Raw genomic sequence first — 13,255 nt, forward strand, 5'->3', positions numbered from 1 at the left:
AATTTCTCCGACTCCACCGCATTTGCCTCTGTGATAAGGCTTTCCACTCTAGGACATCTGAGATAGCCAACTTCTTTACTAACTGTGGCTTCCACCCTACTGTAGTGGAGAGAGCTTGCATCCGCATCTGTGCCACTTTCTGCACCTCTGCTCTCACCCTTCCCAGACCCAACAGGGATAGGGTTCCCCTTGTCCTCACATTTCATCCCACCAGCCTATGTATCCAACACATCATTCTCCGTCACTTCCGCCACCTTCAACAGGATATTCTATCCTGTTGGATATTCTATGCTAGATATTCCAGCATCTGCAGTCCTTTGCTTCTCTACAAAAGCAATAAGCTCTGCATCTCTACTTGAACCACTAGCAGAGGGCCATAAGATCAGTGAGTAGAATATGTGGCTCAAAGATTAGTGTGGGAGAAATGGGTTTTAATTTATGGGACACTGGCACCAGTGATGAGGGAAGAGGGAGCTGTTTTGTTGGGTTCTGTTTCACTTGAATTGGCCTGTGACCAGTGTCCTAGCAAATCAAATAACTTGGACTGTAGATAAGACATGAAACTAAATAGTTAGAGAGAGTTCTGATGAGGAGAAATTTAGAAAGACAATAGAATAGTGTAATTGGTAAAAAAAAGTTGGAGTCTGTCAGGAAGGTACAGTGCTTATAAACATTTCTGCCACCTGACGTGGTAAATGCAGGCTCACTCTTAAGCTTTAAGAATAAACTGGATAGATACATGGACGGGAGAGGTCTGGAGGGTTATGGACTGGGTGCAGGTCAATGGGACTAGTGGAATAAAGTTTCGGCACAGACTAGAAGGGCTGAATGGCCTGTTTTCTGTGCTGTAGTGTTCTATGGTTCTGTTAGAATCAGAGCAGAGTAAAATGGGAAAAGACAAAAACTGAAGGCTTTTTATCTGAATTCATACAACATTCATAACAGGATAAATGAATATATAGCACAAATTATGCAGTCTAATGGTCATTATAGAGACATAATTGAAAAGCGACTAATGTTGGGAATTACATATTCCAGGATGTTTATATAAGATTGATAGTGATTTGGCCCAATCCTAAACCAATACGTTATCTTTAAACAAGGCACACTTAAACAAGGTATGAGGCAGTGGTGGCTATGGTAGGTTAAAAGGTATGTAAATAAATGAACAATGAATACAATGAATTAAAGAATGAATACACAGTTTACAACAAATATATAGAAATATATAGGTATATAATTTTAAGGCATAAATCCGACAGGTAAAGTAATCCAGTTGTGGTCAATATGTGCAATTAACGATCAAATGAGGTGTGTAATGTTGTTCAAAATGAAAATACACCTGAGGATTGGAAAAATGTCAGCTTTTACCAAAGGCGGTTTAAAAAAGTTGATAAGGAAATGAAGAAGAATACAAGAATAATCCAGCAAGAAATATAAAAACAGATTGTTAATGCTTGTATAGACATGTAAAAAGGAAAAGATTTGCAAAAGTTCACGAGTCCCTTACAGACTAAGACAGAAGAAATTATGTTGGGGAAATAAGAAATGGGAGAGAAATTAAACAAATATTTTGTGTCTGTCTTTACGGAAGACAAAAACAGTGGAGAAACCTTCTACAGAATAACTGAAGAGATATTATCATTATTAATGACTAATATTGGAGAAATGAATAGGACTGAAAGCCAGTAAATCCCAAGGTCCCAATGACCTATGTCCAAAATTTTGAAAAAGGTTGCTCTGGCAACCTTTTATAACCAAATATAACCCCACTATTTACAAAAGGAGGCAGTGGAAAACAGAGCTAATTACCCTGATGTTCGTAGTAGGGAAAATGTTGGAATATTATTAAGGAAGTGCTAACAGGACACAGTGGGTTGAGAGAATCAACATGGATTTATTCAAAGAAAATCACGTTTGATAAATCTGTTATAGACTGTTCTGAGGTTGTAACTGGGAGAATAGACAAGGAGAAAGCAGTGGATGGGGTGTATTTGGATGATAAGCAGGCCTTTAATAAAGTGCCACATAAAAACTGATTAAACAAAATTACAGCATGTGGGATTGGTGGTATTATACTGGCATGGATTGGGACTGATTAATGGACAGAGAGTGGGAATAAATTAGCAACATTTAAAAGCCATCTGCATAAGTACATGGATAGAAGAGGTTTAGAGAACTACGGGGCAAGTGCGCTCAGATGGGACCAGCTCGTTGGGCAACACAGTCAGCATGGACCAGTTGGGTGAGAAGGCCTGTTTCCATGTTGTATGACCCTGTGTCATTTTTAGGTTGGGAGGCTGTGAATACAGGGGAGGCATAGGGATTGGTGTCTTGGGCCCAATTTTCACAATCTCCATCAAAGGTTTGGATAAAGGGTCTGAGTGTAACTTATCCAAGCTTGCTGATGATACAAAGATGGGTGGCATTGTATATTGTGAGGAGGATGCAGAGGGGCTTCAAGGGATATAGATAGGCTAGTGAATGGGCAAGGATACAGCAAATGAAATAAAATGTGTAAAAAATATGAGGCCAAACATTTTGGAAGAAAAAAATAGAAAGGCAGAGTATTTTTATTAAATGAGGAGAGATGGTTCAGTGGGACCTGGTATCAGAGGACCTATCCTGACTCTGGCACATAGATGCAACCATGAAGAAGGTGTGCCAGTATTCAGAAGTTTAAGGAGGTTCATCATGTCATTGAAGGCTCTGACAAACTTTTACAGATGCACAATGGAAAGTATTTGACTGGTTGCATCAAAGCCTGGTATGGAAACTGCAATGCACAGGAACACAACACTACAGAGAGTGGCGGACTCACAACGCTACAGAGCGTGGTGGACTCAGCCAGTTCCATCATGGATACAGCTCTCCCTACCATCAAGGATATCTACAAGAGGCGATGTATCAGGAAGACAACATCTATTATCAGCTGCTCCCACCATCTGGGCCATGCCCTCTTCTCGATGCTGCCATCAGGCAGAAGGTACCTGAAGACCCTCACCTCAAAGTTCAACAACAGCTCCTTCCCACTGCCATCAGGTTCTTGAACTGACCTTAAAATCATAACATTACCTCAGACTTTATTCCTTTTTTTCTCTCTCAACTTGCACTAATGTTGTTATGTTTATTTTGTTGTGTAAGTTATGCATAATTTATGTTAATTTAAGTTTGTTAACTTATGTTTGTACTGTACTGTGCTGCTGCTGCAAAAAGCTAATTTTCATGGCATTTAAACTCTGGGTATGTATGCCTATGACAATAAACTTGAACTTGAACATAACATGCAGGCACAGCAAGAGTTTAGGAAGGCAAAGGATACATTAGCTTTTATTGCAGGAGGATTTGAGACAAGAGTAAAGATGTCTACCTGCAATTTTTATGGAGTCCTGCACAGACCACACATGGAACATTGTGTGCAGGTCTGGTTTCCCTATCTGAGTTACTATATACTTAGAGGGAGTGCCATAATTTTTTTAAAATTTTATTTATAGCGTGGTAACAGGCCCTTTCGGCCCAATGGGTCCGCACCGCCCATTTTAAACCCCCAAATTAACCTACCCGTACGTCTTTAGAACGTGGGAGGAAACTGGATCACCCGGAGGAAACCCACGCAGACACGGGAGAATGCACAAACTCCTTACAGACAGCGACGGGAATTGAACCCCGATCGCTGGTGCTGTAATAGCGTTGCACTACCGTGCCGCCCAGATTCACCAGGATAATGATTCTTGGGATATCAAGTTTGTCTTATGAAGAGAGATTAATCTACTGGACATATGCTTTCTTCAGAAGAATGAGAGGTGACCTCATTGAAACATGCAAAATTCTTGTAGGGCTTGATAGGGTAGCTGTGGGGTTGATCTTTACTCTAGGTCGGGTCTCTAGAATCAGGGTTTCAAAATAATTCTCCACCCAGGATGGTGTGAGCTGCAGTCACTCAGTACATTCAAAGCAGAGATCAATAGCTATTTAGATATCGAGGAACATGAGGTCAGTGCAGGGAAATGGTACTGTGATAAGAAATTAGACATGATAAGAGGGGTCAAATGCCTAGTCCTGCTTCTATTTTTTACGTGACAATGATAATAGATCAAGAATCAGTGAAAGAGTACAGAGAGAGTGGACAGTGTAGCAAAAACAAATCAACTTCAAGACAGCTGAAGGTATCGATAGGGAGCTAGCAATAGAGAGAAGCAGCTAGAAAAGCATAAGGTGAACATTTTAGTGGGACAAGCCTATGGACAAACTCCATTTTATTGGTCCCGTCCTCAACATAACTCAACATTTTCCCCAGCAAAATGGAAAAAATAAAGCATTCCGATTGGTGCTACCTAGCAATAGTCCTTTTAATCAGTATAAAAACTTACTGCACTGGGAATGTTCAGCTAGGGAGATTAAGATTTACTTAATTCCAAGAAATTGCTTAAAACTATGATCACACAAAATAGAGTAAATAGAAACCAATTGTTTCCAGTAAAGTCAGAGAAAACAAATACAAGATCAAGATGTAAAAATAGGTGATAGGAGAAACTTATTTAAAAACAAACAGTTGGGAAGCCTTAGGTATTTGAAGCTGACTCAATGTTTATTAATAGGTTGGATAGGTTGTTCGAGTGAAGTACAGACGTATGGAAATAGCACAGGCACATGGGATTAGAACCACTCTGTATGGAGGATAAATATAGAATATAGCTGAGCTGGACTTTTATGGAATAGCAACAGATTATTACCCCAAGTGTCTACTGAAGCCGAGTTAATTATAGTGGTTCGGGGGAATTAGGTGAGAATTTGAAGTAAGGCACAAAAGCACAAGGTAAAAGAAAAGGAAATGAGGTGGGCTGGCACAATTACAGTTACAACAAGCTGAACAGTCTTCTCCCAGAGTGAGAGGTTCACTGAAACTTATGTCTCACCTGTTATTTTCCAGAACTTTGGTTACTTCAGATTTCAGATTTTGGTAGATCTGATGAACCATATGATAAATTTCAACCCCTGCAAATGATCCATCTCCTTCACTATTGAGGTGGCGAGCAGGCACAAGAATCAGTAAAAGGTGAGTAGATTAGTACATTCAGTAGAGCTCTACAAACAAATATCACTTGTTTTGCAAAGCATAAATGCAGGTCATAAATAGCTAAGTCTACCTGCTGGAGGTATGGTCAGTTAGCAGGGAGAAAATAGAACACATAAAACCCCTGGTAAATCTTCACAATGTTACTCCAATTCCTCTTTTGATATTCTTCCACCTCTCTCCCCTTCCCCATTCTATTGATATTCACCACTCTCAGCATTAGGTGGCTCAGTGGTGCTGCAGATAGTGTAGCTGTTTCACAGCTGCAATAACCCGGCTTCAATTCTGAGCTCCAATGCCATGTGTGTGGAGTTTGCACGTTCTCCTTGTGACCCTGGATGCTCTGGTTACTCCCACATCCCAAAAACATGCTGGTTGTTAGTTTAATTGGTGACTATAAATTACCTCTGATGTCGGGAGAGTCGGGGGATGTTAATGGGCATTGTTCATGAAAGAAGTGATGGGGAGATAAGTGGGGTAATGGGATTAATGTGATTAATCTGACAGCCAGTATAAACTCAATGGGTTAAATGACCTCCTTCTCTGTCATATGGAAATATGAAATAGTCTCCATTATAAACTTCGAAATTAAGTTCCAAAACATCATCTTAGTGACGGCCCCACAGCATTCCCCAAAAGAAATTAGCCCACAGATCAAAAACCTGAACATCTTATGGCACCTGTAACCTTATAAAATATCCCAGTATACTTCATTGGTGTTGGTATTGGTATTGGTTTATTATTGTCACTTGTACCGAGGTACAGTGAAAAGCTTGTCTTACAAACCAATCGTACGGGTCAATTCATTACACAGTGCAGTTACATTGAGTAGTACAAAGTGCATTGATGTACTACAGGTAAAAACAGTAACAGTACAGAGTAAAGTGTCACAGCCATAGAGACAGTGCAGTGCAATAAGGTGCAAGGTCACAACAAGGTAGATCGTGAGGTCATAGTCCATCTCATTGTATAAAGGAACCTTTCAATAGTCTTATCACAGTGGGGTAGAAGCTGTCCTTAAGTCTGGTGGTATGTGCCCTCAGGCACCTGTATCTTCTACCCGATGGAAGTGGAGGGAAGAGAGAATGTCCCAGGTGGGTGGGGTCTTTGATTATGCTGGCTGCTTCACCAAGACAACGAGAGGTAAAGACAGAGTCCAAGGAGGGGAGGCTGGTGTCTGTGATGCGCTGGGCTGTGTCCACAACTCTCTGCAGTTTCTTATGGTCCTGGGCAGAGCAGTTGCCGTACCAAGCTGTGATACATCCAGATAGGATGCTTTCTATGGTGCATCAGTAAAAGTTGGTGAGAGTCAAAGGGGACAAACCAAATTTCTTTAGCCTCCTGAGGATGTAGAGGCGCTGGTGAGCTTTCAGAGGCGCCGTGGCATCTATGTGATTTGACCAGGACAGGCTGTTGGTGATGTTCACTCCCAGGAACTTGAAGCTCTCAACCAATTGACAATTGAGGATCAGATCAAAACACAAGGGGAATTAGGAAAGAGCTAAATGCTCACCAGAGTTTCAATAGTGCCTTTTGAAATTGGAACACATAAGAACGCACCTAAGAGTTTCATAGTAAAATGAAAAAATAGTTGAAGGCTTGACCACTGATGATGTGGTGTGGAGAAGTGATGGCTCCAATGGGGATAAAGAGTTAGAATTGGAGGCTGCCATTGAGTAAAGGCTGAAAATGTTTATGTAGATATAGATGAAGAAACTTTAGGTGAAAATGAATGCAGTATACTGAACTTGCGTCAAGATATAAGTTGCCAATAAAGATTGATAAGAGTAGATAAGACAGATGAGAAAGTCTTGTGGGAGTGAATGCAAGAAGCATAGTTCTGGACTCTTGGGAATGTTTATAGGATGTATCTCAGGAGGGTGGCAGGGGGAGAGGAGCAGAGATAACATTTTGGGTCAGTGACCTTTGACTTGAACACTGATATTGTTTTTTTTTCCACAAATGCTGCATGACCAATTTAGAATTTCCAGAATTTTCTGTTTTTATTTACTGAGAAAAGGTGGGATAAGTTGAACAGTTACTGGACAAAGTGAAAAAAGATGATGGCATGCACCAAGTTCTGTCTCATACTCAACATACACACTTGTCCTCTGCATGCCCCATCTTATGGCTTACAGCCCCTTCACTACAGGACTGAAACTCTTGCTCAGCTGCTTATTATGATCCCCCCTCCCCCACCAAAAAATGTAAAAGAACATTTACGTTACGTTATCTTCCAGGTTGATATTTTTAAATCCCAAAATCTCCTGTGCCTTGGTTTTTGCGTCATTTGTAAAAGATCCTGAGGAAGTGAATGGAAAAAAACAGTTAAAGAAAATAAGTCACCCTTCAGGGTATAAATTGCTCCGTTAATAAATTCATTCAAGTGTAGGGAGAGAGCTTTTATCTAATCCACTGGATATCTATTTTGGAACAATTTAGAGAGAACGTAACTCTGTATCTAATCTGTGCTACATCAAGGACCATAAGAAGTAGGAGTGGGATAGGTCCTTTGACCTTTGAACCATCACTTGTAAGATAATGGATGATCCCGTAGTTTGTCCCTTTTCTATTGAAGTTCAAAAATCTAGCACTCTCAATCTCAGTCCAGAATGTACACCAGAATGTACATCAGAATGTACACCAGAATGTACACCATGAATGTACATCAGAATGTACACCATGAATGTACATCAGAATGTACACCATGACTGAACAACCACAGCTCTCTGGAATAGAGAATTCCAAAGATTTATAATCGTCTGTATAAAGAAATTTCTCCTCCTTTCAGTCCTAAATGGCCAACTCCTTGAAACCTCTTTCAGTAGCTGGTCAACTGATCCCATCTTGCTTCAGTAGATAAAAACAGAAAGTGCTGAGAAATATTCAGCAGGTTGGCAGTGTCTGAGTGGGGGGTTGGTATGGGGGGGAGGGAGGAGGGAGACAGATTGGGGGGGAGATCTCTCTCTCTCTCTCTCTCTCTCTCTCTCTGTGTGTGTGTGTGTGTGTATGTGTATACACACACACACACACACACACACACACACACACACACACACACACACACACACACACACACACACACATATATATACATACATACACACACCTCTGGAGCATACATGCTCCAGAGTCTTCAGTATCACCTCTTACCTCCAATGAATGCAGGCAGCCTGACTCAATATCTCCTTATACATGACAACATAGTGAAACTACACCACACTACCTGGATACCAAAACTGCACACAGTAATTTAGATGTAACCTCACCACAACCCGATACAAAAGTAGCAAGGGTTCCTTAAACATATTCACGCTCCTTGCAAATACACCCAAATACCATTTGCCTTCCTCACAGCTTGTTGTATCTGCGCATCAACATCCTGCATTACATGAACCAGCACATGATATCCATCTGTACACCAACACTCAATGGTTTCTTACCATTTAAAAAATTCATCCTATTGGTGAATAATCTCATATTTTCCCAAATTATACTCCATCTGCCACCTTGTCCATTCACAACTTGTCTATATTCCTTTACAGCCTCTTTACCTCCTCCACACAGCTCAATTTTCTACCAGCACAGAATCAGCAGACGGTTATGACTTGGAAGGGTGCCATTAAGCCCTCTGAGTCTGTGCTGGCTCAATGCAAAAGCAATTCAGCTGCTTCCTCTCCCCTGCTCTCAACCCATAGCTCTGAAACTTTACTCCTCCTAAGTACTTTTCCAGGTCCTTTTCAACACCATGACTGAATCTGCCTCCACGACCCTGTAATGTTTTCCAGATCCTAACTGCTTGAAGAAGTTATCTGTTAGTTAATTTTTTTTTGGCAATGGGCATCCCCAGTAAAGACACAATTTATTGCCCATTTCTAATTGCCTTAAGAGGTGATGGTGACCTACTTTCTTGAACCATTGAAGCCTCTCTGGTGAAGATACTCACACAGTGATATTGATTTTGACCAGCGATAATAAAGGACAGTGAGGTTATTTCAAGTCAGAATTGTATACCATTCGGAGGGGAACCTGCAGGTGGTGGTGTTTCCATGCACCTGCTGCTCTTATCCTTCTTGGTGGTTGAGGTTGCAGGTTTGGGAGGTAGTGTCAGCGTATCCTGGGTGAGTAACTGCAGCACATTTTATGGATGGTGCACACTGCAGTCACTGTATGCCAGTGGTGGAGGGGGTGAATGTATGGGATTATCGATGGAGTGCCAGTTCAAGAGGCTGCTTTGTATTGGATGGGGTCAAGCTTGTTGAATGTTTTTGGAGTTGAGGGTACTCCATCATGCTCCTAATTTTTGTATCTTGTAAATCTTGGAAAGGCTTTGGGATGTTAGGAGGTGAGTCCTATGCTACAGGATAGCCAGTCTCTGACCTGGTGCTATAGTCACAGTACTTATGTGGCTGGTCCAGTGGACTTTCTGCTCAATGGTGACAATTCCAGGTAAGCCCCAACCCTGGATGTTGGTGATGGACGGCTCATAATAAAGTAGTAGGAGAAGGATGAGGCCCATTGGTTCCTTCAGTGAGATCGTGACTAGTCCAGTCTCAACCTCAACACCACATTCCCTCTCTTCCCCCATACTCCTGGACTCCCATCATTCATTGAATATGCTCTGCAACTTTGCCTCCACAGCCCTCTGGGAGTGAAAAATTACAAAGAATTACGACCCTCTGAGAGATGCTCCTCCTCGTCTCTGTCTTGAACAAATCTGTCAATCTTGAAACTATGCCCCCAGTTCTAGATACCCCACTGGGAAAATCATCTTCTCAACATCTATCCTGACAATCTCCCTTAGAAATCTAAACGATTCAATAGAATCACCCCTCATTCATCTTAACTCCAGTGAGTATAGGCCTGCCTTCCTCAGCCTTTCTTCAAACATCAACTTTTCATCTGGAATCAGCCTTGGCACTGCCTTCATTATATGTCCATCAGTCTTTAAGTATGGAGACCAAAACAGTACACAGTCCTCCAGGTATTGACATCAGCAGCAGCCCATCAAAGTTCTCTATTTCTGAACTCCATACTCCTTGCAACAAAGACCAACATCTCATACGTCCTCCTAATTACTTGCTGTAGCTGCATACCAACTTCTTGTGTTTTATGTACTCGGACTCCCAGATCACCTTGTACTGCAGTATTTTGTAATCTCATTCTACCATTGTAATCTCAATCTCATTCAATGATAATTTGTTTTTCTTCCTCCCAAAGCTACTCACTTACTGAACCTTTCCATGTCCCTTTGCAGGTTCTTCCGTGACCTCCTCACAACTTGCTAACCAACCTATCTTTGCATCACCAACAAATCTGGCCACAGTACACTCAGTCCCTTCATCCAAGTCATAAATATAGATCGCAAATAATTGAAGCCCCAAACACTATTTGCTGTGGCACTCCATTAGTTATTGAATACCAATAAGAAAATGACCCATTTATCCTGATTCTCTTTTCTGTTAGTTAGTCCTCCATTTATGCCAAGATATTATCCCTACCCACTGTGCCCTTAAATTGTGCAGTAATCTTTTATGTGGCACCTTATCAAACGCCTTCCCAAAATCGAATTACACTACATCAACCAGTTGTCTTTTATCCTCTCTGTTTTGTACATCCTCAAAGAACTCGAGCCAACCTGTCAAACTTGATTTCCCTTTGATAAAACCATGTTGACTTTGCTTGACTGCCTTATGATTTTCTAAGTGTCATGTTATTACCCCTTAACAATAGACTCAGTGACGTTAATTCCATAGAATGCTGAGGGTGGACAGAGATTTGCTTACTGGAGTTGGTCGTTGTCTGGCACTTGTGTGGCACAAATGTTACGTGCCACTTAATCAGCATTAATATTGTCTCCAGTCAGGCTACATGCAGGCATGGGTAGGTTTACTTGCTGAGGATTTGTGAATGAAGTATGAACATTACGCAATCATCAGCATTTCTTAAGTCAAATCAACTAAACTCCATAATAAAAACTTGATGACGGGTCCTGGACCTGAAATGTTAACTATTTCTCTCTCCACAGATGCTGCCTGACCTGCTGAGCTTTTCTAGCATTTTCTGTTTTTATTTCAGATTTCCAGTCATTTTTTTTGATTATCAAATAGATTCTGTCCTTGATTGTTCTATGACATCCTCCGTCCAGTATTACAGTATCTTCTTTAATTAAAACTTATTTATTCATTTTTCCTGACATGGGCGTCACTGGCAAGGCCACCATTTATTGTCCATACTAATGGCCCTTGAACTGATTGGCTTGCTGGGTTATTTCAGACAGCATTGGAAAGTGGACCACATTGGAGCCACATACAGGCCAGACCAGGTAAGGGTTTCCCTGTTAGGCCACAGCTAGAGTATTGTGTGCAGTTCTAGTCGCCGCACTATAGGAAGTAGGTGATTGCACAGGTGAAGGTGCAGAGGAGATTCACCAGGATGTTGCCTGCGATAAAGGGTTTCAGCTATGAGGAAACACAGGATAGGCTGGGTTTGTCTTCCTTGGAGCAGAGAAGGCAAAGGGGGCACTTGATTAAGGCATACAAAATTATGAGGAGCATAGATAGAGAGGATAGTGAGCAATCTTCCCTTTAGCAGAGATTTCTATGACCAGAGGGCATAAGTTCAAGGAGATTTTGAGAAAAAAATTCAGTGTTAGTCCTTGTCACAAACCATTAGTAACATTTTAACCTTATAAGGACCTATTTGTTTTCTATCTTTTAGCAAGGATAGAAAAATTGGTAAATCTGTCATTCCAACTCTGAGAAATTTTATTGTCCTGGGAGCGTTTGATAGGGTAATGTAGAAGGAAAATTTCCCCGTGCGTCTAACTTATGCCATGTTGAGGGAGTGTTCTTCATTTATGTCTAAACAGCACTGTACATGCCATAGGGACAGTATGGATAGAGCACCAATTCATGTATTACCCTTCCTATATCTGATCTGCATTTGCTTATTTTAATATTCTTCAGCCTACTGTGGATAAAACTGGCTGAAAAGATAAACAATTTGGTCAATGTGACTTGTTTTAATTAAATGATGATGTTTCCTTTGAGATTTTGCAAGAGCCAGGAATGCACTAGCATGAGATGCAATGGACAGATGTGCCTAATAGGCTTGTCTGTAACAGAAAGCAGGGAGTGTGTTGTGGGGAGACAATCTATGTTGAACCAAGGTCATTACAGAAAGGAAGGAAATAATGTACAAAGTGATACTGTATACTGGCTGGGAGGATTGTTCAAATAGACTCTATATTGTATAGTGGACAGTGTACCAGATGTTTTCCAAATCATCAAGTTACTTTGAGTAATGTGGAATATGAGAATCAATTTCCCAAGGGGGTCTCACCAAAAGTCACAGCTTCCATGCAGACCACCAGGGATGGGATCGCAACTGGCAGGAGTTCACACAGTGTCGAGAAATGATCGTACCTAATGAAGAACGTAGAAACAACAAAATACTGTCTGCATTGTCTTTTCATTTTATACACTTTAACAGGGTTCTGGAACTACCAGAACCTCCACCATCATAAACCTCTACGATGAGTTTCCTCATAACTCAGGAAGGCTGAACAAAGTTGGAACATGACGAATTTGGCCTGATTGTGATTTTAAATATTTTGTACAAATAGAGTTGATGGTGGATTGAAAACCAAAGCCTAGCTGGTCCCATTCTCACTGCAGTGACCTAAAACCACCCAGGTGCATGTCAATTGCTTCAAGAATGCCATCCCAGCACTAAATGCTGCCCTATTTGTATCAGTCATTGTCATAGAGTCATTGAGCGATACAGCACGTAAACAGGCCCTCTAGTCCACTGAGTCCGTGCTGACCATCAACCATCCATTTACATTAATCCCCTTTGAATATCTTTCCACTCTTGGTCAATTTACAACTTAAGAAGCCACTGAAGTTCCTACACAAGGCACCATTGCACAGCATTTAAAATGCACTAGGTCTGTTTTACAGGATGGCATGGAAATAGATAGGCAGAAGAACTTAAATTGAGAAGTCCAGAGTTGAAAGCATGGTCAACAATGGCAAAACCATTAAAATTGGGAATGCTCATAGTGGCCAAAAATTGGACTGCAGATATGTTGGGATATAATAAAAACAGAAGATGTTGGAAACACTCAGCAAGTCGGGCACTATCGGTAGAAAGAGAAACAATTAATTTTTCAGGTCT

At 41.1% G+C, this 13,255-nt stretch overlaps 1 protein-coding gene across 5 annotated transcripts in view; it reads right to left on the bottom strand.

The window, feature by feature from the left end:
* zgc:113333 (beta-N-acetylhexosaminidase) overlaps positions 1-13,255 on the bottom strand; it is an 80,596-nt gene that overhangs the window by 8,884 nt on the left and 58,457 nt on the right. For all 5 annotated transcript variants that reach the window (XR_007956774.1, XM_052021615.1, XM_052021617.1 and 2 more), the window contains exons 10-12: positions 12,419-12,501; positions 7,298-7,376; positions 4,917-5,018 (exon numbers count right to left, since the gene is read on the bottom strand). Coding sequence is in view for 4 of the 5 variants with exons in the window: in XM_052021615.1 (XP_051877575.1) it covers positions 4,917-5,018; positions 7,298-7,376; positions 12,419-12,501 (264 nt within the window). In the remaining variant the exon portion in view is untranslated. The remainder of the gene's footprint in view (positions 1-4,916; positions 5,019-7,297; positions 7,377-12,418; positions 12,502-13,255) is intronic.

This window comes from Pristis pectinata, chromosome 8 (genome assembly GCF_009764475.1).
Source record: "Pristis pectinata isolate sPriPec2 chromosome 8, sPriPec2.1.pri, whole genome shotgun sequence".
Lineage (NCBI taxonomy): Eukaryota > Metazoa > Chordata > Chondrichthyes > Rhinopristiformes > Pristidae > Pristis > Pristis pectinata.